Source organism: Fusarium flagelliforme, assembly GCF_020744385.1.
Source record: "Fusarium flagelliforme strain FIESC 12 MPI-CAGE-AA-0113 chromosome Unknown B0J16scaffold_2, whole genome shotgun sequence".
Classification (NCBI taxonomy): Eukaryota; Fungi; Ascomycota; class Sordariomycetes; order Hypocreales; family Nectriaceae; genus Fusarium; species Fusarium flagelliforme.
In genome coordinates, this window is record NW_025763504.1 from 5,093,971 (window position 1) to 5,121,547 (window position 27,577).

Sequence of the window (27,577 nt, forward strand, 5' to 3'; positions counted from 1 at the left end):
ACGAAGCAATGGATCAGGAACATACTCGATAGTACACAATCATCTTCTTACTCAGACACCCTAGAGTTGGAGACCGAATCCCGGATTCGTCTACATGTTGAGTGCAGCCTCCCTGCTAACTAGCCTGAGCTCAAACTTGGCGACAAGGACTAGGCAAAACGTATACATGGTCTGAAGCTAACTATCTTCCTTCTAGGATAACCTAGAGACTACTATATGGGATTCCTATCGACGGGCTGATAGATCCTGCTTTTCTGCCCCTTTTCTCACAAGATCGAGTTCACGACCCTAAACTTCGAGACGACACAACTAGCACCGCCGCGAGACTTCACAGCCCCAATCCCCGGAAATATTCGCCAAAAGTACCATACCCATGATCTACAGCTCTCGGAGTACTTTTCATGCTCACATTGACGTTTTTCTGAAGTTGTGGTCGAGTTGGGTGCCGAGACTGGTCAAAGAGCAAGAACGACTTCGGAGACTGAGACTTATCCAAAAGTCTTATACAGCGATCTCCAACTACACTCCCAATTATAGCTCCACTTACTTGCCGAGTCACCTACCTAGCTGGCAATGTCATATAGTAGATCGCGACCTGCCATCCCAAAGAAGCCAGTGGGCTCACAAGCCTTGCCACGAGTTCTGGCATCAGGGGGCTGACTGTTCAGCTTCAACGCCTCCATCTTCGAGCATATTTGGCATCATTACAGTCTTGAGTCATCCAGAAGTACTTCCAAGAAGTTTGGACTGCGCTGGTTCTTTGATGGCAAATCTGGGGCACATTCTGCTTCCTTGGGCCAGGCGCCGCCTTTCACTCTAGCTATCTCAAAACAGAAGTTATCGTCCTCAAACTCCGTATAGGGCATCTCCCTCATAAACGCTTTCTGCCACCCTACTCTTGAGTTGTGCTGACTCTTTTGGATAATTGCAGACCCTTACTTCCTGCCCAGCTATAAACCCCTTTATGCGGACAACACCAAATATACTCTCGAAACACGATGTATTACTTCTTCAACTTCCCCGCGATGTTAAACATTCTACTCCATAGATTCTTGGAAAGAAAACCAATGTGACATTCAAGCATCCAATTGAGAAATAGGTAGCCTTGGTGGCCAAGACCTAGGAATCGCTACCAAGTGTACTTGTACTGGACGGGTACCCAGATACTCGATAGATACTAGTTCTATACATGCACTAGAGTCTTGTTATTCAATATTTACTGTCAGTTGCATACAAGTTATCAATCGTTTGGAAAAGGGGTAAAGGGGTAAAATACGAATGCTACGCAACTTATTCTATACCATCCTACCTCAGAGCGGCATCCTTCTACGTGCGGTATGTTTCAAGCGATTGCCTTACTTTAGTATTTGTAGTTATATGCTCTCTTCTTAATGAAAGCTAAAGGCGACGTTGTAGCTTGGCCTGATATGCTCCTACTCCCTTGCCCAACCATCAACTCCGACACGAACGATTAAATTCAAGGATCCCCACAAAGTTCTCTCCTATGAAGCATTCTCACTCGTATATTAAGTACTTATTTGGATGTGTCGGGGATGTTGGACGATTCGGCGGCGTAGCTCGAATTGCATGGTCTCCTGGGCACAACTTGTGTTAGCATCTTGTCGAGTTACTATAATAAAACTTGCCACTTACATCTATCACTGTATATTCCCATCCTACAGAGTCATGGAGTCTACTCTGATCTTCTTTTAAAGTCTTGAACATTGAATCAAGTCCTTGTGATGTCTGGTAGGAGGCCTGACAAGAGCAGTCAGGGGTTGGAAACACTTGAGGGGATGTCTCTTCGCACCTATCCGCAAGGTTCTCAGGACCACTTCATCCAAGTACAGATAGCCTATCTCATGGAACTTTATCAACTAGATCCATTGAGCAACTTGTGATCTGCTTTGAGAGGTGGTGGCGCGACGCTTGACCTTGGCGGACAGGGTAGCCTCTTTCCAGGGGTGACAAGCTCCTTCTGGTCGCAATGAGATTCGATATACACTAATGGGGTTTCATTCTCATGGTAGCCATGGATATTTGGTTTGAGGCTCGTTGGTAAATCTCTGGAAAGTCAGGGGTCAGCTTAGATGTCCCCTGAAAGACATAGGGAGAGCCACCTCGAGATACCAATACTTTCCTCAATCCTCTTAAAGGCCATCTACATCTTCCCAATAGTGTTTAATAGCCCCCTCTGCCTTTCGAGCTAAGTCGGTGCTGAATTGAGTAATTGGCACTCGTGTGTCTGCTGGGTGACAGCGACCTCTTTAAGACCGCCATTTGCTGTAGTCTGTTCATCTTGTTATTTTTCAGCAAAACAACTTGTGTTTCTTATTTATATTGTCCCTTACGAACTTTAAAGACTTAGGTTGGCTTCTTGAGACATAACTCTCTGCTCCGATCGGTTGTCTTGTAGGCAGAGGTGGCCCGCTTGTCAAAGTTCAAGTCCCAATCGACCGTTGAATGGATTTGTCGGGCTTACAGTCTTTGAACTGGATTTCGGTAGCTCTCGGGGCTTTTCAATAACTATATATACTACAAAATTGAATTAGATGACAAGCTTTTACTAGGGGGTCACGGCTAAGGAGCTTACATTTGGTTCCATGTCTAGGTAGGCACATCGACATGCGGCATCCATGTCGTCCAAGAGTAAGAACGGGATACTCTTGAGGATTTGAGATCCTTTTCCAAAATCTCCCTCTTCCTCTGTACCATCTGAGGTATATATGATAGAGGTAGGAAGTATGGTGCGCAGCATGCGCTTCGTTTTCTGACCGCCGCAAACTCTAGTGCACCCGACTCGAAATCAGTTGCTCTTTTTTCCCTACTGTCATGCAAAAAGGCTCCCAGCTACCTGCTCCGATTCCTTGCGATTCAAAAGCTCTTTGTAGAGTTTGGGGCTCCCGGTTGGGGGTGTCCTGGCCTTGTACTTCGGATTCTGACCGTGGGCTGCAGGATAACACACAACTCTAGGATTTCCCATCTCGAGCGCTCAGGGTTGAATTTAGTTTCGAATCGATTTAGGAATTCCGCCACTCATAGAGGAACCTAGCGGTGTCGTAGGTTGGGAATGAGAGCCCTGGAGTGATGGTAGCTGGCGATAGGAACGCCGTCAGAGGCAACAGGATTTACTTACCCAGGTCTTTCCAGCCTAATGATGAGTTTTCAAGGTCTTCGGCCTTTGTAGTGCAACATAATAAACTGCTGTGCGTTCAGAAAAGCAGAGTTGCCAGTCCAGAGTGCGAGAGTTTTTCAATGTTGAGTTTTGTCTAACAGTCCATGCCATGAAGGCCTTTGGTTAGCAAATTACAAACACCCAAAATCTTTCCAAGGCCCATCGAATTGCCTTGGTGGGGTACCACAAGGAGTTGACACACAACACCTTGTAACAAGCAACTGGGGCCTATTTTCTGCATGCTCCCATGTACTGTCCAACCCAAACAACCTGTCGTTTTCTACGATGACTATACACGGCAATGCATTTGGTCTTTGGAAACTTGACTTTCAAGCCATTGCCTCTCTACTCTTTCTTACACTCCTACCACACCCAACGTCTTGCTTTACTTCCGTAAACCTCTTCTCAAGCACCTGCTTGTACATCCACAGGGTACAGGGATTCTCATGGACCTCTTGAGTAATACCTACAGTATTTTGCGACAGCGACGTGCTTTGGAGGTGTCTCCTTTGTTTCCCTCTCGGCTAATTTTGATACATCTGACTGACAGCTTAAGCCCAGAAGCCTCTCTTCTCCGATCCCTATTCATCGATCTTCCAACTCCATTGATATCCCAATCCGAGACGAGGCAGCCAGGTGGCAACCCCAAACGCTACAGTTATATTCGAAAGCGAAAGGATCTCATAAACTCCTCGGAAAATGTACTGGTTCTCGATTCTGCTTTGAGCCAGTCACTTCCTCTCTTTGGTCTCAGACGAGTCCATCAACGAGCCCCGGCCGAATCTCTTGGTTGGGTTTGCAGTTACCCTGTGCACGCCTTATTTGAACCGTCGTTTGTCTAGCTCTCGATATCGGTTCACTTCCTCAGAAAAGGCACTCATGGCACTAACAGGTACTGCCATTACCCATGTTGCGCTCATCCGGCTTTATGCCATAAGTTAGTTGGATTCCGCATCTACTTCCTTCCTGCCTTTCTCTGGCAATAAGACTGACTCAGGTTCGAAAGATCCTGCTTGGCCAAAAAGGCATTCAGTCTATATTAGGTATCCCTGACTCCCACTATCGTATGTGCCGACCCCAAACTCGAAGTTTGTAGAACACGCAGATCTCTGTTCCACTTATACACGATGCCGAGTGGCTGTGGCTTATTGGCTATTGCCCATACAAACATCAGTATGTGCTATACAAGGACCGAGTATCTCTTTCAGATTCCGCCACCGTTGCTTCTAGCAACTCCAGTAGATTCTAGTGATACACGTCCGACTATCTTAATAGACACGGTGGTAGATTGGAACACATTTCGCAGTCCCTGCCTAACTGAGATCCATTGTTCCAGCATAAACAATGACAACCGCGTGATTGGTACGAATAGGTTCGTACCCAGATCTCAATTAATATGTAGTTACTTATCTCTAAGACTCTAACTTACCCATCAATAGCATCTCGAGGACGTACGTTCAACATCGGCCCCCTGCCTTCGATCCCTGTCGAACTCGCCCCTTCGTTGCTGATATGTCCCATTCCCGATCTAGAAATCGACTCCTCTGAAACCGCGTCCTTTTCCATGAGTCTCGGCTTGTTTACAGCTTCTGCTATACAAATATCCTTCAACTATCAATGTCATGCCGGATGGATGTATAAGACCTATGGATATGAGAGCGGCATGCAACTCAATTAGAACCCACGCTTCCGATTCATGAAAGTCTGAACTCTGGTACTCAAAAGGGCACCTAGATGATTGCATAGGCTCAAGCACAAACCGAAGACCTGTCTTCAACACTGGTTCAATAGGTCATGCCGAGAAACCGAAAACTGTAAAGGCCGTGCTGACTCCCTTCTGGTCCATATAAGAGCGGGTTGGCAGGCCTAGGCTTGATCAAGGGGATCAGATCAAGTATCGGAAAGCTCGAGTTATGACACAGAAACTTGCGGCCCGTCTTCGGTGGTAGGATACCCAATGCTACCTGATCCTTAGGGTACATCGGGAGTCACAGGTCTGCCCTTGAGCACATGAGCCTCTTTGTCGGCTCTAAACCTGAATCACTGTCCAAGACAGATCTCTCCTTCGAAACAGCATTGTGTTTACCCCGCCCCTATTGATAATCGAGAAACACAAGGCCAACTTTTGGAATCGACCACTCGAAGAATGGGATAAGATACTATCTGTCTCGTCTCTGGCAGCCCCAGGAGAGAAAGGGTCATCTACCATGGCCTTAGAAGGCTATCTTACTGGAAGAATCGCCGCGAAAGGGTCAGTCAATTTTAGTGACTTCTACATCGAGATATTTCCTAACCTTTATCACTATACAGGTACATGTCACATCTGCCGCCAACCACGACGATACTACGAACAACAAGCAAGACCTCCGGCAATCGCTTGTGGTGGCTTCCTTCTCCTCACACTACCTCGGCTGGCTTGGTGTGGTAAGTGGATGGATAGGCGGTCTTGGATGTGGCTTAGAACAGAACAACTTTGATCTTCAGCGAGCTACAAACAGTCAGGTTCAATTTGACGACTTCGATATAAGCCCCAGTCTCTATGATCTGACTCTCGCAGCAGGACCGCGGTAACAGTCAGGTCGAATGCGGATACTCTCTACTTGCATCGATTCAGGTGTCACTGAAACTTGTCATCACAGCGAACTCTTCTCGCGAGGTGCGGTGCTGCTTCATCATGAATACACGTTTGAAGCTCCGGTACAAGTTCTCAACCTACCATACATCCTTCTGATTCTGCTGAGAACCACCAATATTAATCAAATGTTGTCCCTGGGACATGGGATCTACTGACCGGTATCTAATTACAGTTTTCAGAACCCAATACGATCTACTTCCTAAGTCGACTATGCACCTTTGCATCTTCGAGTCCAAAGCGCCTTCGATATTTTGATATTCATACGATATCTTCACTCGGTCAGGCCAGTCGATGCTAGTATTTCTATTCTCGACCATCAACACAGCGTCAAGGCCGCCAAAGTTACTGCACTACCAGAAGACTAGCAGAGGTTCTCCGTTCTTGTGTCTCCTAACGGCACCCTTGCAACTTTCAATACGCTGTCCAGACCGTTTGTAGATTTTACCAAACCCCATTTGACCCAGGTCACAATTTCTCTTCGGCTGTATGTCCTTTTAGTCACTCTCTTCCTCCTGTCCAGCAGAGTCCAGCTGGTGGAGGGTTGAAGTCCGACGGTATATGAAATCTAGTCAATTTACACGCTCGGGATCATGGCAGTTGAGGATTCCCTGAACAAGGCTACACTTTTGAAGCACCATGACCCCAATAATCAGCTTACACGGATCAGTTTAACATGGAGCTACTTGGTCAAGAAAGGGCTGTAGTCTGTAACACTATCAAGTGATTCTATCCACGCTGTTGTCAAAAGGAGCTAAGGATAGGGTTTCTGTCTTCACACAGTTTGAATTGAGACAGTTACACTATCACGGCATCTCTTTAACTTATTCTAACAGTATTCTGCCTACACTTTTATCTTCTTTGACTGCGGATGCTTTAACCGTTACTATGACGCAGTTTTCTTTGTAATGGCCTACGTAGGGAACCGGCAGGAAGCCTTTTGGTCGCTGTATAGAACTAGATGAAAGCGACTTAAAATAACTTCCGCTCTTAATAAGTGAAGTAATATCAATGAAACGCTGGATAGGAAAAGTGTCACACTCAGGTTCATTTGCACCAATGTCTAACATGATCGACTACCCCGAACGAATAGGAAGTCTTGGCAGACATTCGTGGCAAGGTAAAGTTGAATAAAGAGTTTTCCTCTAATATAAGTCAACTTCCCTGACTGTCAACGTCCTTTGTGCTCGTCAGATTATTTGTGACGTGAATGATGAGACCTTCACACACGGTTCCATCACACTTACCCTAAACCTCTCCACAATGACATGGAAAGTACACCAGAATTAATAAAGACTGCACAGGTACGCTTTATAAATATCTCAACTACTCTTCATGTATCCGCAAATTCTGCGGGATTTTAATGAGATCAATATCTCTAGATTTCATGGTTACTGATGCTGTAGTTGGACTTGTCGAAGCATGTCGTTAGGATCGGAAAACAGCTTACATAATGTCTTTAGATGAAACGTGGCGCTCCACAAGTCCCATATAGATGCTGTGGCGCAGTATATGGTCTTATCTTATCAGTTGGGCTAGGAATGCAGGTCCGTAGGAGCCTGTTGTTAGTTGGAGGGGAGCCTGGGAGAGCTAGCTGGAGGGCAGCTTGCGACACGCGACGACTCATGTCAGTCAACTCTTTATCTCAAATAGCTTCAATAAATCCAAAATAGCAGGAATGCCGCGACGTCCGCCAGCTGTAGACGATTATGCGTCTGCGGTACCCCATGTAACCCTCCCGTCATCTCCAAATCGCTACAAAACAATGCGCTAACATCACGATCCCAGGTCATCCTCGCCTCCTCCGATGCCGAGTTCCTTGACCAGTTGATCCCCGTTCTGAAAGATGCCACGCACTCGAACCGAACACCCCTCTTGACCCAGTGTCTAAGTCGATACTACGAAGACAGAGAAGCTGAGATCGAACGCATTGGTCTGACTCGCCACGAGGAGTTTCTTGATTCCATCAACCATTTACAAAACGTCCGCGCTGAAACGGTTACTTTAACGCAAGAAATCTTGAGTCTGAACGAATCGATTGCTACTAGCACTAAGAAGTTGGCTACGCAAAAGGAGGCTCTGGTCAACACCTCAGCTGTGCGACAGAACATCGCCGATGCCACCAGTGCTCTGAACGACTCTCTTACTATCCTCCGCGCCGTCAACAATGCGCACGATCTTGTGCGTCGCAAGAAATACTATGCCGCTCTTAAATCTCTCGACGATCTTCAGAATGAACATCTTGTTCCCATTATCCAGAACCGCTATTCCACGCAGCATCGGCTGGCCGATGTCATACAAAAATCTATACCCGCGTCGCAGAAGGCTATCTCGGAAGCCGTCATGACAGATTTAAATACGTGGCTGTTCCGTATCCGAGAAACATCCCAGTTCCTCGGCGAGGTCGCATTCTATCATACCGAAATGAGGAGGACGCGACAAAAGAAGAGAGTCGAAGACGACCCATTTTTGGCCAATTTCAAGCTGAACTCAGCCATTGAGCTGGTCAGTGATGAAAATGAGGATTTCGACGTATTGAACAACGAGGAATTGCAAGTGGACTTTTTTCCTTTACTAGAAGCACTCCATATTCATGAAGCCTTGGGCCAGCTTGATAAGTTCCGATCGGAATATGGTGCTACACGACGTCAACAAAAGGACCTCCTCCTCCCCCAATTCATTGAGCTTTTGGCCGACGACGAGCAATCTTTGAGCAGTCTTCTAGAAGGAATAGCAGGATTTGCCATTATTGAAAAGGCGACGATGCAGCGCATTCCACATCTGCGCTCAGCAAATGATGTAAGAACCAGAACCCCCTGGACCCGCTACTTCCACTAACAAGACTCTAAACAGGTAGAAGAGCTATGGGACTCGATGTGTACAGCTGTGATAAATCTGACTTCGAAAGGGTTGAGTAATGTTGAGGATGCTGAGGCCTTGATCAAAATTAAGACGATCATCGCTCTCTTCATCCAGACGATGGAGGTAAGAAATGCGCCATCTGCTGATCCCTGGGTGCTCTTTATCATGGACATCGCTAAGACTTACTCAGGGCTGGGGATATGCAGTGGCAACGTTGGATAACTTCCTTCTCAAGCTGTTTGACAAGTATGCAGAGCTTCTGAAGAAACGATTTAGCGAAGACTTCCAGGAGGTGAGTATCTTCCCGTTCTCCACAAAAATTGTATTGTTGCTCACATGTTCATAGATAGTATCGACGGATGACTACATGCCGATGGCCATCAATAATCCTGAGGAGTACGAAAAGGTGGTCAACGTCAGTTGGTTCTCACAAGAAAAGCCAACAGACCAGATCACGTAAGTATTCTCTGTTCTGCACATAAGATGGCCAACTAACAGAGCAGATACCCTTGTGTACTCCCATTTTCTCAGATGTATCCTCTGTGTTGCATAGACATCCGCAACTTCCTAAACCAGTTCTACTTCTTCTCCGACGACCATTTCCAACACCCTACAGTTATTGACGAAACACTCAGAAAGGTCAGTTACCTCTTTTGGCAAATGGCTGTTTACTTACACACAATGCTCTCAGTCTCTGGACGAACTTCTTACAGAAAAGGTCTGCAAGTCGCTCGTAGAGCGTCTAAGTTCCCAGTATCTGGGCCAGATCGTCCAGATTCTCATCAACCTCGAGCATTTCGAAATCGCTTGTCGAGAGCTTGAGCAACTACTCATTCGGGCACGTTCATCGACATCAGCAGGTGGCCCCGTCACACTTAAGGCTACAGACTCGTTCCGTGACAACAAGAAGACAGCTGAAAAGCGAATCTTCGAACTCGTCAACTCGAAGATTGACGACTTAATTGATACAGCAGAATACGAATGGTATGTCATGTTAATAAGCCTATTTAACAAGGCTAATTTCTTCTACAGGACTGCAACAACGGTTGAGAAAGAGCCTAGCAATTATATGCAGACTCTAACACGGTACCTATCCAACATCATGAACTCGACTTTGCTTGGTCTACCTCGCGAGATCAAGGAGCTTATCTACTTTGATGCACTGAGCCACACTGCGGAGAAGATTCTAGTAAGCGGTCTCTGTTCTTCGCTTTTTTGCCCTCGACTAACCATGCCAGGCCCTCCCTCTTTCGAACGATGTAAAGCACATCAACCCTAATGGCGTGGCAGCACTTGCGCAAGACGTTGACTACCTTGTACAATTTGTCAGCAGTCTAGAGAACGGCCAGATGCTTCGAGAGAACCTCGATGAGCTCTCGCAGACCATTGCCCTTCTACAGACAGACAACCAGGACGAGTTCTTCGACATATCTACACGCAACAAGAAATACGGACGTGTAGACGCCCTTCACGGACCAATGTTGCTGGAAAAGTATGTTCAACTCGGATATTGCAAAGGCTAGTCCAGACTACTGACAAAAGGCAGATTAACACCCGTTGCGGCGAGTCCCGTTAGAAGCGCGCCGCTTGCTGGTTTCTCATCACGATTTGGTATCGGCCGATAATGATAGCGTCACGTACTTATGATGACACCATGATAGAAGTAGGGTATAAGAAAATACAAGACAAAAACGAGAGCAGGCCCCCTGATAAGAAACAGGAGACAATTCTCAACTAAGTCTATCGTAACGAGCCCATAAAAAAAAACGACCCTTGCCTTCGTATGTTGTCCGGCATCGGGCCTCAAAAGCCTTCATAGAAAAAACACCATTTGACTCCATAACCTTTGACACCCGTGAACCTCAGCCAAGTTTTGGTCCTGCTAAGCGTACATCAATCAATATCCATGTTTCTCTCTAGACCGTCGTGATCGAACGGTAGAAGAAGTCGACCTCCTGGTCTCCCTGCTGACATAGCTCTCATTGAGAAGTCTTTTCGACAAACTATGTCGCTCTTTTCGCGCGGATAACCCGAGTCTGCAAGGCAAGATAATGGCTAAGATCATCCTTCATTTCGTTTCATGCAAGATAAGATGCTCGACCTTTAGCTTGCATGGCCCTAGACGTATAGTTCGCTGTTGCAAGAGGCTCCATTGAACGAAAAGCTTCGAAAGTGGTTTTACTGCTCGCCGAACTCCTCGTTGGGCATGGCAGCCTGTGATTCAATTAGTATGTTTAAAAGCAGCGGCACCAGACGTTAATACTTACTTGTTGGGGTGCCATGCCGGGATAAGGGTACATATCCCCGATAGGACCGTATGGATTCATGTTCGGTGGTTGGGTCTGCCCATAAGCAGCTTGAGGGTTGGGGACTGTTTGGTCGGGGTACATGTTGGGTTGGTTGCGGTAGTCTTGCTCGGGTGCGATACCATGTCCCGCCATGTATTCCGCGCCCATTGGATGAGCTGGATTAGGCGCCTGCGCCATGGGATGCTGCCCAGGCATCTGGGCCTGACCAGCCGGCACCGGTTGAGCAGCAGCAGTCTGGGTTGTCCTTTTCGCGTGGGAAGAGGCCTCCTCACGAGGAACAATGTCGATCAGGAAGTCAAACATATCAGACTTTGCCAAGGCAGAAGCAATATCTGAGCGCTGGAGGGTTCTGCGCTTGTTTTCTTCCGCGTGAATCCATGCGCGCATCGTCAACTCGGTAATGAAGATATCACAACCTTTAGCAAAGAGAATAGGCGCTTCGGCAGAAATCATCTTCACTTCAGGGTCGGCCTTCATAACCTTCTTGATACGGGCCAATGGAAGTTGGTGGATCTTGTAGTCGTGAGTGTCATTTTCGAGATGTGAAATGGTATGTTGCCAGTAGGTCGTCAGGATATCTTTGTACTGGCCGGTTAGACCTTGGTGGGCCTACGTCAAGGCACAATTAGCTCTCCGTGCATATGGAATCATGATGGGCCATGATGGGTAGAGCTCTGACTTACATTGGCCCAAGGCCCGGTGTACAGCTCACTGGGAGCGAAACCTTGCGACGCGAGCTAGAAAGGTATTGTCAGCACGAGAGCAAGTTTCAAGGCTGAAGCTATCGCGCAACAAGCATACGATATACTGCAACTCAGAAGTTCATAACGTACTTGAGCGCTGGCACCTAAGAAGCTATGGTTAGAACTTAAAAACCTTGGGACTTGGAGGGGTTGTTATGGAGGCGCGTGAGTGAGCTGCTTGCTTACCGTAATGTCCACCTTGGCTCGGATCATAGACAGGTCTCTGTCGAGATTGTTGCGCGGCTTGAGGGTTCTGGGGGTCCATTTTGTCAAGATTTCTTTAGTGATGTTTGGGCTCCAGAAAGAAATGAGGAAATGCCTTGTTTATAAGATGGTTGGGTTTGAGGCCTGACACCTTTAACTTGAGCTTCAGTACAGTATGTGTGGATCGCGTTGGAAGGTTGGTGATGGTGGGTGGGCATGAAAACAATGACGAATTAGGTCCCAAGAGTTAGTGGGGAAAGTGCTTCCTTATGAGCTGGGCCGAAACTGGAAGTTGCAGTCGAGACATGGGAAGGTGGCTGGGGATGATAGGTAACCGCCACACCACCGGACAATTCTCCACAGACTTCGCGTCTCCATAATAATTTTTTCTGCCAGTCTTGAAACTATTTCTTTCGCGTCACCCTCTCGTCCAATTCTCTTTCCTCTTCTCTTCTTTTTGGTCGACAGCAGACCATGACAGACATCTCAGATGATCAGGTCGATGAGCTGCTGCGTAAAGCTGAGCAGCGTCTGAAAAATGGCTCTGCTTCTGCTATCGCAACCACCAACTCTACTGCTATAGTCCCGGTCGCCGCTGGCGACGCTGCGACAGATGTCAAGCAGCAGAAGTCTTCCGACAGCAGCAGCAAGAAAGATGGTCTGACTGTCCGAGCACCCCCTCAACCGCAATTAGGACTCAAGGTCAAGGAAAAGGTAAGACAGAATATCCCTTCGTCACTTTCACTTGCGCATTTTATGAAGAAAATTTATCCCAATCTTTTGTGACATGGGACAGTATCCGTTTTGGATCAAATGCCCATGACAACATGATCCCTATTATCATAGTTACTCTGACTACTACCTCGCGCAAACTTTTCGTTACTTATTGCAACACACATCTGGAGCATCTGGCTAACAAGTTTGTAATAGTCTACCGCAGGCGCTGACTGGTTCGATCTTCCCAAGACGAACATGACCCCCGAGTTCAAGCGAGAGTGGCAAGTCCTCCGCATGCGAGGCATCCTGGATCCCAAGCACCAGAAGAAGGCCCTCCGCGCGAGCGCTCCCGAATACTCCCAAGTCGGCGAGATCATTGAGGGACCTACCGAATTCTTCAGCGCCAGATTGACGCGCAAGGAGAGAAAGGGAACTCTCCTTGAAGAAGTCACACGGGGTCTTGATAGCCACAAGTTCACCGACAAGTACGCTGGCATCCAAAAACAAAAGTCAAGCGGAAAGAAGGCGTTCTACAAGAAAGTAGTAGCACAGCGTCGCAAACGCCATTAGATAATAATAATAATGTTCATCAACTCTGTTGTCTTCTAGTGCAGTGAATAATGTCTGTCTTGAAGTTGCAAAGATTTGTGCCTGGTTTGCAGACCAGCACGACTTGTTGCACACCTTGCCAATGGAAAAATGCAATTGGATACATCCTGCCGATACAATCAGTAACTAGAAGTTGCCCAAACGCTACTCCTGTGCTTTTGGCCATCCTGTTACAGAGAAGGTCTTGCACAACACAGCAGACGACGACTGGACTGTACACGACAATGGTTCCGGCTAGCGATACGTGAGGTTCAGGTTGCAAAGTTACGCCTCATTTGCACAGTTTATTCAAGGGCTTACAAAGCTGGACTGTAAAGCAAGCGCAAAACTATATTAGTGATGTTGACTCTCAAAGACTTTCACGTTCGCTTCTTGCAAAGTTACAGTACCTGAAGGACAGTTTTTTATTGTAGACGCGCGCTTAGGTATAAAATCGTCTAGTGACGAGGTGGTCCGTGCGCAGACATTGATCCGATGTTTTCTGGTTGGCGGCATCTCGTATCAATTTTCGAGCCTCATTGTTGTCGACGCCAAGGGACAGGCAAGATGATGCGCCAAAGTATTAGACCCTTGCGGGCTTTCTCGGTATGTGCAATCAAGGATCGACAATATCTAATGTGCTTCCAAACTAATTTGCGGCCTAGAATGAAGTGTCATGGATCACCCGTCGAACACAGGCCTCTCTGTACGTTTCCCCGCCGAAATTCGCCATTCAAGAACCAGAATCGCCCTCTCGAACGAATTGTTGCTAATTAATACAGGGCCAAGCCAGGAGATCTCGTACCGAATAAACTAGAGCCCAGCAAGGACGATCAAGAACCCCGTTATCCTCGAGCGATCGAGGCCCTGCATCTCAAGCCTCTAAAGCGAGAGGCCGAGCACGGCATCCCCTCATGCGATCTTCAACTCCGATCCTTCAGCGTCCAGCCCCTCGAATTCTTCTCCGATTTTGCGCTAAGAGCCGCCTACTACCTCGGACTCCCCGCTTACGGACCTGTCCCTCTTCCACGCATCACAGAGCGCTGGACAGTCCCAAGGGACAACTTCATCTTCAAGAAGTCGCAGGAGAACTTCGAGCGAAAGACGCTACGTCGGCTTATCCAAATCCGCGACGGAAACCCCGAGACGGTACAGCTGTGGCTTGCGTACCTCCGCAAGCACCAGTTCTATGGTGTGGGAATGAAGGCCAACATGTGGGAGTTCAGCGAGTTGGGCGAGGGCAAGAAGATGGATGCTCTACCAGAGGCGGAGAAGGGTGAGATTGATGCCAAGTGGTCGCATCTCGGACAGACTAAGACTATTGGTACGATGGAGAAGGTTGAAGAGCTTCTGAACCAGAGACGGTTCCGGGAGGCTGCTGGTCTGAAGGTGCCTCCCACAACGGAGTTGTAAGAGAAGGATGAGAACATGTTAAAAAGAGAATAAGATCCTTGTTCTCCGGCAAGAGTAGCCGCCTTCGCCGGAGTTTAGAGGCATACTGTATCTGTCTTTGAGTTGTACAATAGGCCATGTAAGGCTTTGGCTTTGTAAAATCAGAATTCTGGAACGACAAAACGTCGGCAAGATCATTTATGTTCTAAAATTCAGTGCGCAGCCTTATTCGGGTTGGATTTAATGACTGCACAAAGCATGTCTTTGGTCTATTGTCATAATTATCGGATGACGATGGTAAAATTAGCAACGTCCAACACTCATCACAATTATGCCAGCCTCAACCTCGTATTCTATATATAGCGTCGAGTGTTAAAAAAGTCACACAATGAGTTATTTGACGCTTATATTCGCTGAAGTCTGGAGTCTTTTCTCGTCTCAGTTCCTAATACTCACTCCACGCGCCCCGGTAAATGCATACAAACTTCTCTTCACCTCACAACGTCGCCGTATTAGCACCGTTACCATTTACAAGGTCAATCCCCTTGAGGAGCTATCATATTAAAATGCCACCAGTGAAAATACCCAGTCCCAGGGTCATCTTCTCGGGCATCCAGCCTACTGGGGTGCCTCATTTGGGAAACTATGTCGGCGCTCTACGACAATGGGTTCAGCTTCAGCGCACTGAGCCAGATGCCAAGCTCATCTATTCCATCGTAGATCTTCACGCTATTACCATGCCACAGCCGCCGGAGCAATTGAGAAGGAGAAAAAGGGAGGCACTCGCTGCTTTGTTGGCGATTGGCATCGACCCTGAGAGAGCCACTTTGTTTTATCAGTCTTCAGTGAGTATGGACTTATACTTGTTATCAACTCGAATGCCTTTGCCGATATATAAATGCCTCTGTATCACTGTTTACTGACGATATCTAGGTACCGGCTCATTCAGAACTTATGTGGATTCTCAGCTGTACAGCATCCGTTGGATATCTGTCAAGAATGACACAATGGAAGGTATGTTCTATCTATTTTCACCAACAACCAAGTCTAACAGATATCAAGAGTAAACTCAACCTTGGTGACAAGTCTACAATAGATGATAAGCAAGCTAGTTCACGCCTCAAGCTTGGCCTCTTCTCATATCCTGTCCTCCAAGCCGCCGATATCCTCGTTCACAGGTCTGTTACTTACCCAAAGGCGGCATTGATAACGCAGGCTGACCTTCCCCAGAGCAACTCATGTTCCGGTTGGCCATGACCAACAGCAGCATCTTGAATTTGCCCGCGAATGCGTGACAAACTTCAACGCAGCCTACGGAAACCATCTTGTTTCCCCTCAAACTCTGATCCGTAAGCTTCCTCCTCGTCTTCCACTGCCTGATGCTTATAGGATGTAGCCCCGGTTCATAGAGTAATGTCCCTCAACGACCCAACGTCGAAGATGTCCAAATCGCACAAGTCTGAAAAGTCACGCATTCTCATTACCGACTCCCCTGAAGACATCAAGGCCAAGATTGGCTCCGCAAAAACGGATTCCATACCTGGCATCACCTACGACCAGGGTGAGCGGCCGGGCATCTCGAACTTGTTGGATATCCTGAGTATCTTTGACGCCCAAAGCAGAAAGGGCGTGGAACTTGCGGAGCAATACAACGACATCAGCCCCAAGCAGCTCAAGGAGATGGTCACTGATGCTGTAGTTGGTGGTCTGGGCGGTATTCGGGACAGGTATCTTGAGTTGTTGAACAAAGGAGATGAGTATCTCGATTCAGTTGAGAGAATTGGTGCTCAAAAGGCGCAGAAGAGCGCTGATGACACTATGCAAATCGTTCGAGATGCTATGGGGCTTTAAGCCTACCGTAATAGCAGAAAATATGTTTCCGATTTGAAGAACGTGTGGTAACACGGTGTATGATAATAGACAGAATAGGGATGCTTCGACTCGAACGACGCGGGAACTCCGTCTCACCCCTTTTATACGAACCATTCTGGCTCCTGTTTTCATAGTCTATTTCATGACGCATAAGCAAAATTGGAGCCTCGTGCTGACTGCCAAAAGTCCCTGACAACCTGATTTGTGGCTCTCGCTCCTCGAAGGCTGCATGAATAGTTTTAGTTTCGTGTTCAAGTTTAGCATTGGGCACTCGACTTACCTGATAACTTTCTTCACAAACACTGTCTTATCCTGAGGAGACAGCTTGTCGCTGGGAAAAGTTTCATGCGCAAGTCCAGCCTCAAGCCAGCTCTTAGCCATGGGATATCGTACTACAAGCTTTTTGAGGGGCTCGCTCAACTTATCAAGCTCACTTCTTGATGCATTACCCCCCAGATTCCTTGCAAGGCTCTGTGCGAGTAGAGGGCCCAGCATTTGCATGGCTTGTTGAGCGACATCGTTCAGCTCTTGGGACTCATACTTGGTGCTCACAAAGGCAGACTAGTCTGAAGTTAGCTGCGAGTGAACCTGGATAGAGAGGGGGCCTTCATCTTACCCAAAATTCTGCTGCGCTTGTTTTTGGGAGCGGCTCTTTTCCATCCAATACTTCAAGAGTAAAGAGGAAGAAGAATTCAGCGGCGTTTGAAGGTTCCAAACGAAGTAGGGTAACTGGGCGTTTGTTCAAGAGACGGGTGACGAAATCGATACCATTTTGTGAAAGTTCTGGGTCTGCCTCGTGACCTGCCGTACAGTTTAGTAATTAAGTAAAGTACAACACATCCATACCGGGTAACTCACTGGGTAGCTGTTTCAACAGTCCGATAACCCAAAGCAGGACCGAATTAAGCATTTCCTGCTGGTTCTCCAACCCATCATGCTCTAATGAACTTACGAAAGAACAAGCTGTCTTTACAAGTAAGCCAACTCTTGGTGTTTGAAGGCCTTGATATGTCAGATACTGCGCGACACTATGAGGTGGTAGTACAAATGGACCGGGTTCAGACTCGGAGAAGCCACTGCGCAGGGCGCTGCAGATTAGCTCAACAACTTCGCCACTGCCATTGAATGATTCCTGAATCTGGCTGATGATAGACATTATAGTTCCTTGTAACTGTATGAGCTGGGGATCGACAGTTTGAGTATTAGCTTTGCCGCCGTCTAGATCAACGGAAACCTCGGACGATGCTTGAAGACCTTTGCCGATACTGGCAAGACATCGGAGTGACTTCAGTGCAGTATGGAGAGCCGGGCTCTCGTCCGGAGCGGCATATGCGCAGTAGCGGGGAGGACCAAAACAGGGGACGGGGTTGTCAGAAGGCGATTGCAACAGTTCTAGAGAGCGCTGCACATCAGCCTGGACAAACCCGAGAAGTCTTGCACATGCTGAATACTTTTGGATTGGATCAGGCATTGCCTGTATGACGGCCGCGATTCCACCAACGACCTTTTCGCTGGCTGCACAGTCGAGTCGTTCTCCGGAAACGAGGTTCTGATACTCGTTCAAAAAGCCATGGGCTTCAGTGTGCAGAGCACCTCGACAAGAACCGCATAGTCTCAGTATAGACTTTGCTGCTGCATTCGCCATCGCATGTTCTCCAACGAATCCAAAAATGAAGTTCAAGGCTGGATGTAATTCCGAAATATTTCGCTCGAAATATTCTGTGTAGCGCTCAATTAGAGCAACGCAAGTTTGTCTCACTCTGGAAGGCACTTCTCCTTGTCCAGATTGCAAAGTTGCAAACAAAGATGATCTAAAAACAACCGCAAGGGCGTCATCACATCTGCTGTCATCACTGGTGCAATCAGCGAGTCCGCCAAGGCAAAAGGCTGCGGCCTCGAGCTGGAACCATGACGATTCAGACAAAGCTTTAAGCACCAGGTCCGCGAAGGTTGCCACAAGCTGTGGCCCTACCAAAGTATAGACAGATTGAAGAAGATCGACAACATCCTTCCTGGCACTGGAGAAGCTTATCCTTTCGCTAGAGTCCCAAGACAGGAAATCTTTGGTGGGCGGGTAAACGATCTTCTGCCATGCATTTGACACAGCTTGCAGAGCGTGCGAGCGGGCTTGTGGAACCCATGTGTTGATCGACTCTGGGTCGCTATACATCGAATCAGTCATGGTTTCAGCATAAGTAAGCCAAAACTCAAGGGCTGGAACGAATATTCTGTCTTCGACGAGATCGCCCTGGGCAGCAAGCAGGCCACACAGGTTTGACAACAGCCTCTGAGACCCGCTGTCGTCGCTTTGCATCAATCTATCAATTCTTGCTTCGCCGAATGCGAGCATGAGTTGACCAAATTGAACACAGTCAAAGTCGAAATCACCTTGGACTAATTCTTGGTACCGCCTCTGTGACCAAGGAGTATCAAAGAGTTGGGCAAGATTCTCAAAATGCGAGTCGGTCAAAAACAGCAAGCAGTTTGATAAGAGATCGGTCATCAACTCTGCAGATACGCTGTAGAGCTCGTCGATCGTGAGTGAGGTGATAGCAGCTGTTATCAATGGTCCAATGGGCTCAGACAGTCTAGTATCTCTCGACGATGACTTCTGAGCGAACCAAACCCAGGACTATACGTGAATTAGTGACCAGTTGAACACAGAGGCATGTGACCTACCTGTAAACACTGAATTGCATCCTCATGGGCAGCCCCAGTTGTTACTTGAGGCGACATGCCGCGACTCATGAGGGCCACCGCATCAGGAAGGTTCTCGAGAATAGCATCATAGACGCCAATACTATCGATACGTTAGCGGATTCCCCAAAACGGTGCGACGGGACGAACTTCTTAGGTGAATTCAGATTAATCTTGGTAACTTCATCCAGCACGTTCTTCAAAACCCAGAGGACAGGCTGCAATTGTGAAGCATCCATCCGCTCAATAAGTGAAGACGAGTCGGGCGCCTCATGAAGAGCATCTGGCTGGCATGGCTGACCCGAGACCAAACAGAGTATGAGATGATGGATGAAGCGGCTCCAAACTTGGTGGAAGTTGAGAAAAAAGGTAGCAAGGGCTGAAGCAAGCTTCCTGGCGACTAATGGTGAGGTCCCACTGCGCAGCGTATCAAGATATCTTCCTATCATGACTACCAGTAACTCAGCGGCATTTTCCGGGGTTAGAGACGAGCTGCTGGATGTCAGTGGAAATGTGAGGCTAAATGAAGACAGTGTTTAAATACCTCTCATTGTTGAGTTTTATAACGATGGTGAGCGCACCGAAGAATCTGACTTGTTCTTCAGGTCTCGCAAGCAGGTCACGAGCAAGGCCCCAGGCCTCTGGGGAGTCTTGAAGTCGTGATAAGATGGCCTGTGTTCGCTTAATGATCTCAGGGGGGTTCGGTTGGTACAGAGACAAAATGAGCTATGGACAGGTCAGCAAGCTTTCACGTCAGAGTCTCTGCCTTATGACAAGACAGATACAGGTTGTTTGTGTTAACGCACGTTCTCAACCTCCGGTATCGACATCGATATCGGGTCTTCAGCCATAGTGAAAGAGCAAATGAGAAATGCTACGGCTTTACTCTCAGGGGTACTGGCCAATGGATCGAGTTTTTATGTGAGCTATCAAGGACGAGATGTGACGCTTGACAGTCCTCGAACAATGATGGGCTTAACTCTTGGGGAAGTAGGTAACCGTAACTCTTGCTAGCTTCTGAGAGGCTCGCGTTTCAGAAGACAGGAATAGATTACAATAATCTAGGCAAAATTTGACCCTGTGGCAAAACCGGTGACCCTCAAATAGCTATCATACAGGGACGGCTCGATTTCCAAGTATCGCAAGTATGAGAGAATGGAGCCTGGTTTCACGTCGCCTGCAACTTCCTCAGGAAAATCTCTGATATGGCCTGTCTATGATGTGTCAGCGGTGAGTGAAGAGATACCTAGGGAAAGGCCATACTTGGGCAATGGTTATTTTGATGTCTAGTGTGGATATTCAATAACTTCTGGAAGTCTTGTTGAAATATTCCACACGACAAGATGCCAGGATTGTTGCTAGGGTGTCTAATCTATTGTGCATAGATCCCTTTGGGGGGGCAATTTTGGTGGAAGGACAGGGCAAGAAATAGGGTATATCGAAGACTGAAGCAACCCAGTATAATCGTCTTTAGGTAGAAAACGAATCGAATCAAGCCTTGAATGGGTCGCTTGTCTGGGTCGCGGTTGAGTCAGGGGCTTAAAACATGTAAGCGTGCCCGGTGAGGTATTGAAAGCTTAAGGTAAGGTCAGACCAGCCCGTTGCTGGAAGCCCAGGGTACATGTACCTGAAGTGGGGTACATGGGAAGCCTGTCACGATGATGGATGGTGACCTGTGTCGAATCGGACGTGGGGGTGGTTGATTGGTATGAAATAAAACAAAAGGTACTCGCTTTCATAGGTAAGTTAGGTAGGTGATATATCTTTCTTATCAAGTCTCCCACGATCGAGACGGATTGTCGATCAATAGATATGAATTAATCTTAGTTCTTTGGCCCATGTCTTTAATCACTGGTTGAACCCAAAGGCTGTCTCGGTCAGGCAAGCGGCTTCCTTCGGGGCAGCGGCCTTTCAAAGATCCGCTCATACTGTTTTGCCCCGCGCTACCTACGGTATCTGGTAGGTACCTACCTAGGTAGGTAGGTAAGTAGGTACCTACCTAACCAGGCAGATTCTGTCTGCGGGCAGTGGAAAGGTGGGAAGGAAAGGTCATGCCCAGGGTTGCACAGCGGGTATGTTAGGTGTAGGTGCGTACATCTGTGATTGACACCCGCATTTCCTGCCCCGGTCCTATGAGGCTTGACACTTCTTTTGATCTCATATCTCAACTCTCCGTTTTTGTATGAGAACACTCTCTTTCTTGAACAAGTTTTGTTGTGATTGTTGCCTTTTGTTGTCTGCATATTCACTATAACTTGTGCTATCAAGGTAAGCAGACCAGCGAACAACTCTTCACAGCCATGACTCCGTCTCCAAGCCCCTCATTCTGCTCCTCATCATGATGCTTGGTTGTGATACAATCCCTCATTCTTTCACACATTCGCTCATTTAACATGACTCTGTCGCTCTGTCTCTTTGGCATTTTCATCTTTCACTTCACCTCGCACACTTGTATCACCTGCTCTGTAATAGTGAAGCCATTCCATTGAACTATACTGACACCCACCTCTCAAGCCATTGGACATTTGAGCTCCTAGCTTGCTCAGCCGATCCTCTTTTACACTCAGTTCGTCACTTCCATCTCGAGGTCTGTTTGTTGCGTACGTCTGATTGTCAATGCTCTTCCAGACCGCGACCTCGCTCCTCCGTTCAGCTCCTCGACGACTAGCCGCTGCTTCACGTTTACCATCACGCCGCAGGACCTCTTCTGAAGCCATGGCCAAGCTCGACACTACTTCTAGGCTAACCCGCCTGAGGGGTCTAATGAAGGAGCGCAATGTTCAAATCTATAGTACGATTCCAATCTACTTGATCCACATGCCTGCCTATAAGAGCATTGCTAACAACGGATCATAGTCATTCCGTCAGAGGATAGCCACTCCTCCGAATATATCGCAGAATGCGATGCCAGGAGAGCTTACATCTCAGGATTCACTGGCTCTGCTGGATGTGCCGTTGTCACCTTGGATTCTGCTGCCCTTGCCACTGACGGTCGTTACTTCAACCAAGCCGCATCTCAACTCGACAACAACTGGACACTTCTCAAGCAAGGTCTTCAAGATGTTCCAACTTGGCAGGACTGGTCCGCCGAACAGTCCTCTGGTGGGAAGAATGTGGGAGTCGACCCAACACTTATTTCTGGCTCTACAGCCAAGAATCTGACCGAAAAGATTCGAAAAAATGGTGGTGCTGGACTGGTTCCCGTTGATGGAAACCTGGTCGATCTGGTTTGGGGTGATGAGCGTCCTGCTCGTCCTTCTGAGAAGATCATCATCCAGCCAGATGAACTTGCGGGTGAGTCTGTGTCAAACAAACTTGACAAGGTCCGACAAGAGATGGGCAAGAAACGTTCTCCTGGCTTCCTCGTTTCCATGCTGGATGAGATTGCGTGGTTATTCAATCTGCGCGGCAACGATATCCCTTTTAACCCTGTCTTCTTTGCTTATGCCACGGTTACGCCCGATGCTGCTAAGCTTTACATAGATGACTCTAAGCTGGATGATAAGTGCCGCTCCCATCTTACTTCAAACAAGGTCGAGATCAAACCATACGATGCTATCTTCGAGGATTCTCAAACGCTTCATGCCGCTGCCACCGAAAAGAGCAAGACTGACGACAAGGCCCCCAAGGGAAACTTTCTCATTTCCAATAAAGGTTCATGGGCGCTCAAGCGGGCTCTCGGAGGTGACTCTTCGGTTGATGAAATCAGAAGTATCATTGGTGATGCAAAGGCCATCAAGACCGAAGCCGAACTCAAGGGCATGAGAGACTGTCATGTGAGAGACGGAGCTTCACTTATCCAATATTTTGCTTGGCTCGAAGATCAGCTGGTGAACAAGAAGGCGACTCTTGACGAAGTTGAAGCAGCCGATAAGCTTGAAGCGCTCCGCAAAGAAAAGAAGGACTTTGTTGGCCTCTCATTCCCAACCATTTCCTCTACTGGTGCTAAGTAAGTATCACAACTAGCTTCGACTGTGACACTCGTTGCTATGAAGCTGCTGATCATCGCTTGTACGCTGTGAATCCGCTAACTATTCACTTGTAGCGCTGCGATCATTCATTACGGTCCCGAGCGTGGAAACTGTGCCACTATCGATCCCCAAGCCATCTATCTTTGCGATTCTGGCGCTCAATACCGCGACGGCACTACCGACACCACTCGAACACTACATTTTGGCACTCCAACGGATGCTGAGAGAGAAGCATACACTCTGGTTCTGAAGGGACACATCTCCTTGGATCAGGCTATCTTTCCTAAGGGTACCACCGGCTTTGCCCTTGATGGCTTGGCCAGGCAACATCTCTGGGTAAGTAGCTAGCAAAATTATGTCAGTCGAGATACCTAATACGTATGACAGAGAAACGGACTGGATTACAGACATGGCACTGGACACGGAGTCGGATCATTCTTGAATGTTCACGAAGGTCCTATTGGCATTGGTACTCGTGTTCAGTACGCTGAAGTAGCTCTTGCTCCAGGAAACGTATTGTCAAACGAGCCTGGATATTACGAGGATGGAAAATACGGCATACGAATTGAGAACATGGTTCTCGTCAAAGAAGTTAAAACCAAGCACTCGTTTGGCGACAAACCTTTCTTGGGCTTCGAGTATGTCACTATGGTGCCATACTGCCGAAATCTGATCAACACAACACTGCTCACGTCGGAAGAAAAGGACTGGCTGAACACCTATAACGAGAAGGTCCTGGAGAAGACGCAAGGTTACTTCGAGGGTGACGACGTGACAATGGCCTGGCTCAAGAGAGAAACAGTGCGAATCGATTAAGCAACAAACTCGGCCAGTGACGCTATAGACGTACAAAGGTAGCTAGTATGAACGTCGCGAGGAACGAGGCAGTAAATAATGGCCTGTTCTTGCTCTTGTTCCAGATCGAGCTCTTCTTCAATAGCTTTTCAATACCAAGAGTTCGAGGAATATCCAAGCCCCAACGAGACGCAAGCTGATTATGTGAGACCAAAGGTTGAGCGGAAAGAGGCGGATATGACTTACATGGATGGAGAAGGCAATCACTCCTGCAAGGAACGCAAGAGTTCGTGAAAAGAGGGCGACTACAACCCCAATTCCAAATCCTGGATTCAATCATGAGCCAATTTTTCGTCTTGGGATTATCCAGGGGAAGAAACATACCAGCAACACTTCCGCTAGAAAGCTGACGGACAGTATCTGGGGAAACATCGAAAGAGCGGTTTCGTCGAGGAGGTCCAGTAGCAAGTGTGGGTGCATCGCAGCGAATGACAGGTCGTGTCGCAACGAAAGCTCCCACGCAAGTCGCCGGTGCGATGCCGCGGCTCATGGCTCGGAGAGCTACTCTGGAGTTAAAAGCACGATACATTGTTCTCAGTATGGTTCGTCCTGAGCCAATTGATTCAATTTCCCAATTGAAAAGTTAAGAAGTAAGATGCTGAATTGAAGTAAGAGAGTAAAGGGTCCCTCTAGTGTCAATTCGCCTATTACGTCAGTGACACTGGATCTCCCCGTCATGAGCTGTCAGCCAATGGCTGATCAGCGTGGGTTAAACAAAGGAATTCCAGCTGTAAAGTCGCATAAACAATATGGATATTTTGACAACGGAAGTTGAAACGACATTTGATTGACCGCAAATTTTACATTTGCAGATCAATTTCTTTGTGCCAGCGCCGGCTGCCGAAACCAGTGAAAGCCAAAAAATGATGAAGCAAGTAATTAACAAAAACAACAGGCCAGCAGGTATATCTTGAAGCGCCCAACGCCGCCCGTACTCCCAAACCAAATTCTCATTGATGCCAATCCAGATCCCTTTCGCTCTTTTGTCTCAACCCAGCCCACCCCACATACCGCGTATCCGTCTTGCTAGCTGGATATCCTTCTGCATAATTGTGACGCGCTTGGCGTGGATGGCGCAAAGATTGGTGTCTTCGAACAGGTGAACCATGAATGCCTCGGCGGCTTCTTGTAGGGCCATGATGGCCTGACTTTGCCAGCGCAGGCCCGCGTCGGCGGGACGCATCGATAGTGCGATTTCTCGAACCTTTTGAACCGGATGTTAGTTCCTGATCGCGTGAGGAGTAGGAGCCTGAAGGACTAACAAGGCGCGCAAATGGTAGCTTTCGTAACAGAAGTTTAGTACCGCTTTGGTAATGTCGGATTTCGCGAAGAGCGACAGTGCCAGGCCGGTAGCGACGCTTTGCGCGGACGGGGACCGGGTCGCCAGCTGGCTGTAATGTCAGTTTACTCGCTCATCATTGCAAGTGCAAATTCAGTTTGTATCGTACCTTGAACAGCACTTGGCCGCGACTGGCGTCCCGCACCCGAAGCTCTCGCTTTCTTAGTGGGAGGCATTGAAAGAGTGTGTTAGGACAAAGAGCAAGGAGAATGAGTTCCAAAGCTTGAGAAGCTTTATAGCAAAGACATCAGCATGCGAAAAGAAGAGTGAAGTAAGTTTCGTCTTTGAACAAAACGCTGGAATTCGAAACAATGCAATTAGATTGTTCGTGACAAATCTTGTAGGTGTAGAAGACAGGCGAGAGTATGGGATGCATCGCAAGGTGGGAAGGAGCCACCGCGATTATGGGGAACGAGCGTTCGCGCGCGCGCGCTGTCCCAGCCCCGCGATTTTTATTTAATTGATATTCAGCCACACCTTTCGTCTATCACTAGCCACATTTCACCTGTCCTACCTGCCTACTAACCTAGGTACCTACTACCGTTATTCCACTGGGATTCCCGACGGACGGGACGGTGGGGGGGCATGGCTATCGTAACGTGGCTCGTCCTATTCCGTCATCCTCAACACGATCATTGAACTTCACACTTTCACTTTATCTTAAGTCACATATTCCCGATCTTCTTTTTGCCCACAGAGATAACGAAATCAAGTTTGTACCCATAAAGCTCTTCTACATGAAAGACAGTGACCCTTTCTCTATATCACACTGGTCCCAGATTATAATCTACTCTGCTCCAGCTCCAGCTCCAGCATCCACATACAACAAGCTGTGTGTCTACACATTACTTTAAAAAAGCAATATTGACATTGGCGACGCCTGGTATTTAACCCGCCCCAATGGATCAAGTCATGGATGGAGGTCGTCTGCCTCTTGAGGCGTGGTTCTGGGAGATGCCAACATGCACTCGCTGGTGGACAACCGCCACGATTCTGATGAGCGCCCTGGTTCAGTGCCAGATGGTGACGCCTTTTCAGTTGTTCTATAGTTTTCGGGCTGTTTTTGTCAAATCACAGGTCAGTACTGTCTTCGGAATGTTTCTCTTCCCTTTGCTCGTGATATATCTGTGTTGGGGACATTTATGCTGACAACACCCATCGTACAGTATTGGCGACTATTGACGACATTCTTATACTTCGGCCCCTTTTCACTCGATCTGCTGTTCCACGTCTACTTCCTTCAACGTTACGCACGGCTTCTCGAAGAGTCTTCGGGTCGTTCACCCGCGCATTTCTCGTGGCTACTTCTCTATTCGATGACCTGTTTAATCGCTATATCGCCACTTGTTTCCATGCCATTCCTCGGCCACCCGCTCTCCTCGACGCTCGTATACATCTGGTCGCGAAGAAACCCCGATACTAGGCTCAGTTTCATCGGCCTAATCTCTTTCACCGCTCCGTACTTGCCCTGGGTTCTGATGGGCTTTAGCCTTGTATTGCACGGCACTATCCCAAAAGACGAGATCATGGGCGTCGTTATTGGACATGTATGGTACTTCTTTTCAGATGTCTACCCACCCCTGCACAACGGATCTCGCCCTCTGGATCCTCCCAGCTGGTGGAGGCGCTTGTTTGAAGCTCGCCCTCAGGTTGATGCGGATGACAGCACCAACGACATTTTGGTGGCGGAAGCAAGAGGAGCAGTGCCCCGTGATCTGTGAAATATCGAGGACGGGTTGGCAACAGTTGTGTGCTTAGGAAGCGTGGTGCAAGACCAGCTTGGCCGCTCAGCGAGGTTTGTCTCAATTATTTTTTGTTGTTTGGCGTTGAAAGGTCAAGATTATGGAGCATTACACAAGACACAGGCATCGGAACTGTGAACGGCGTTGGTTTTTATAGCGTGAGAATTGAAACAGAAATTGACTTCATCTCTTGAAATCAAGGTGGCTACTCAACGTGATCTACAAACATGAGGCTCTACAAAACTGTCTCATGATATGATATGCCCTAAAACGCTTTCCGTCTACAGCCGGGGCGGTCACCAAATCGAGCACCAGTTTTTACGAAGCCTCAGACCCTCAGTACAGTAAAGTTCAGCTTTCCGATAGCCGGTCAATCTAAGGCTACGTTGGTCCTCAGAGCTGGAAGCTGTTAGACTGCTATATACCAAGTTACAACCTTAGGTCCTGAGGTGATCCACTGCTTTTGGTTCAACTGAAGC

General features: G+C 47.8%; 9 protein-coding genes across 9 annotated transcripts; 6 read left to right on the top strand and 3 right to left on the bottom strand.

Annotated features, from left to right (window-relative positions):
- Positions 1-7,404: 7,404 nt before the first annotated feature.
- Positions 7,405-10,294, top strand: B0J16DRAFT_411995 (exocyst complex subunit Sec15-like-domain-containing protein; the record flags this gene model as incomplete). Its single annotated transcript, XM_046133268.1, has 10 exons — positions 7,405-7,536; positions 7,596-8,606; positions 8,661-8,792; positions 8,860-8,961; positions 9,016-9,125; positions 9,173-9,308; positions 9,361-9,653; positions 9,702-9,858; positions 9,908-10,161; positions 10,216-10,294. The coding sequence occupies exons 1-10, from the start codon at positions 7,486-7,488 to the stop codon at positions 10,292-10,294; spliced, it is 2,325 nt and encodes a 774-aa protein (XP_045987302.1). The 5' UTR covers positions 7,405-7,485.
- A 553-nt stretch (positions 10,295-10,847) lies between these two features.
- On the bottom strand, positions 10,848-11,986 carry B0J16DRAFT_381278 (histone-fold-containing protein; the record flags this gene model as incomplete). The annotated part of the gene is made up of 5 exons (XM_046131142.1): positions 10,848-10,883; positions 10,937-11,587; positions 11,662-11,715; positions 11,812-11,825; positions 11,908-11,986. 5 exons carry the CDS (start codon positions 11,984-11,986, stop codon positions 10,848-10,850), a joined length of 834 nt encoding a protein of 277 aa, XP_045987303.1.
- A 321-nt stretch (positions 11,987-12,307) lies between these two features.
- Positions 12,308-13,235, top strand: B0J16DRAFT_335140 (Fcf2 pre-rRNA processing-domain-containing protein). Its single transcript, XM_046127038.1, has 2 exons — positions 12,308-12,639; positions 12,856-13,235. Exons 1-2 carry the CDS (start codon positions 12,400-12,402, stop codon positions 13,210-13,212), a joined length of 597 nt encoding a protein of 198 aa, XP_045987304.1. The 5' UTR covers positions 12,308-12,399; the 3' UTR covers positions 13,213-13,235.
- Positions 13,236-13,732: 497 nt separating this feature from the next.
- Positions 13,733-14,855, top strand: B0J16DRAFT_335142 (37S ribosomal protein S10, mitochondrial). The gene is made up of 3 exons (XM_046127039.1): positions 13,733-13,836; positions 13,896-13,936; positions 14,013-14,855. Exons 1-3 carry the CDS (start codon positions 13,798-13,800, stop codon positions 14,641-14,643), a joined length of 711 nt encoding a protein of 236 aa, XP_045987305.1. The 5' UTR covers positions 13,733-13,797; the 3' UTR covers positions 14,644-14,855.
- Positions 14,856-15,188: 333 nt separating this feature from the next.
- On the top strand, positions 15,189-16,473 carry B0J16DRAFT_263989 (uncharacterized protein; the record flags this gene model as incomplete). Its single annotated transcript, XM_046123340.1, has 4 exons — positions 15,189-15,467; positions 15,556-15,800; positions 15,853-15,971; positions 16,019-16,473. 4 exons carry the CDS (start codon positions 15,189-15,191, stop codon positions 16,471-16,473), a joined length of 1,098 nt encoding a protein of 365 aa, XP_045987306.1.
- A 161-nt stretch (positions 16,474-16,634) lies between these two features.
- B0J16DRAFT_263917 (armadillo-type protein) lies at positions 16,635-20,042 on the bottom strand (the record flags this gene model as incomplete). The annotated part of the gene is made up of 8 exons (XM_046123338.1): positions 16,635-16,719; positions 16,775-17,055; positions 17,111-17,295; positions 17,353-19,126; positions 19,174-19,294; positions 19,342-19,683; positions 19,736-19,917; positions 19,998-20,042. 8 exons carry the CDS (start codon positions 20,040-20,042, stop codon positions 16,635-16,637), a joined length of 3,015 nt encoding a protein of 1,004 aa, XP_045987307.1.
- Positions 20,043-21,906: 1,864 nt separating this feature from the next.
- B0J16DRAFT_317065 (peptidase M24, structural domain-containing protein) lies at positions 21,907-23,978 on the top strand (the record flags this gene model as incomplete). The annotated part of the gene is made up of 4 exons (XM_046125351.1): positions 21,907-21,982; positions 22,048-23,140; positions 23,237-23,498; positions 23,550-23,978. 4 exons carry the CDS (start codon positions 21,907-21,909, stop codon positions 23,976-23,978), a joined length of 1,860 nt encoding a protein of 619 aa, XP_045987308.1.
- A 661-nt stretch (positions 23,979-24,639) lies between these two features.
- B0J16DRAFT_283284 (histone-fold-containing protein) lies at positions 24,640-25,799 on the bottom strand. The gene is made up of 3 exons (XM_046123987.1): positions 25,466-25,799; positions 25,280-25,404; positions 24,640-25,221 (listed from the first exon to the last, which is right to left on the bottom strand). The coding sequence occupies exons 1-3, from the start codon at positions 25,530-25,532 to the stop codon at positions 25,006-25,008; spliced, it is 408 nt and encodes a 135-aa protein (XP_045987309.1). The 5' UTR covers positions 25,533-25,799; the 3' UTR covers positions 24,640-25,005.
- Positions 25,800-27,281, top strand: B0J16DRAFT_335156 (Der1-like family-domain-containing protein). The gene is made up of 2 exons (XM_046127040.1): positions 25,800-26,433; positions 26,523-27,281. Exons 1-2 carry the CDS (start codon positions 26,257-26,259, stop codon positions 27,075-27,077), a joined length of 732 nt encoding a protein of 243 aa, XP_045987310.1. The 5' UTR covers positions 25,800-26,256; the 3' UTR covers positions 27,078-27,281.
- The last annotated feature ends 296 nt before the right edge of the window (positions 27,282-27,577 follow it).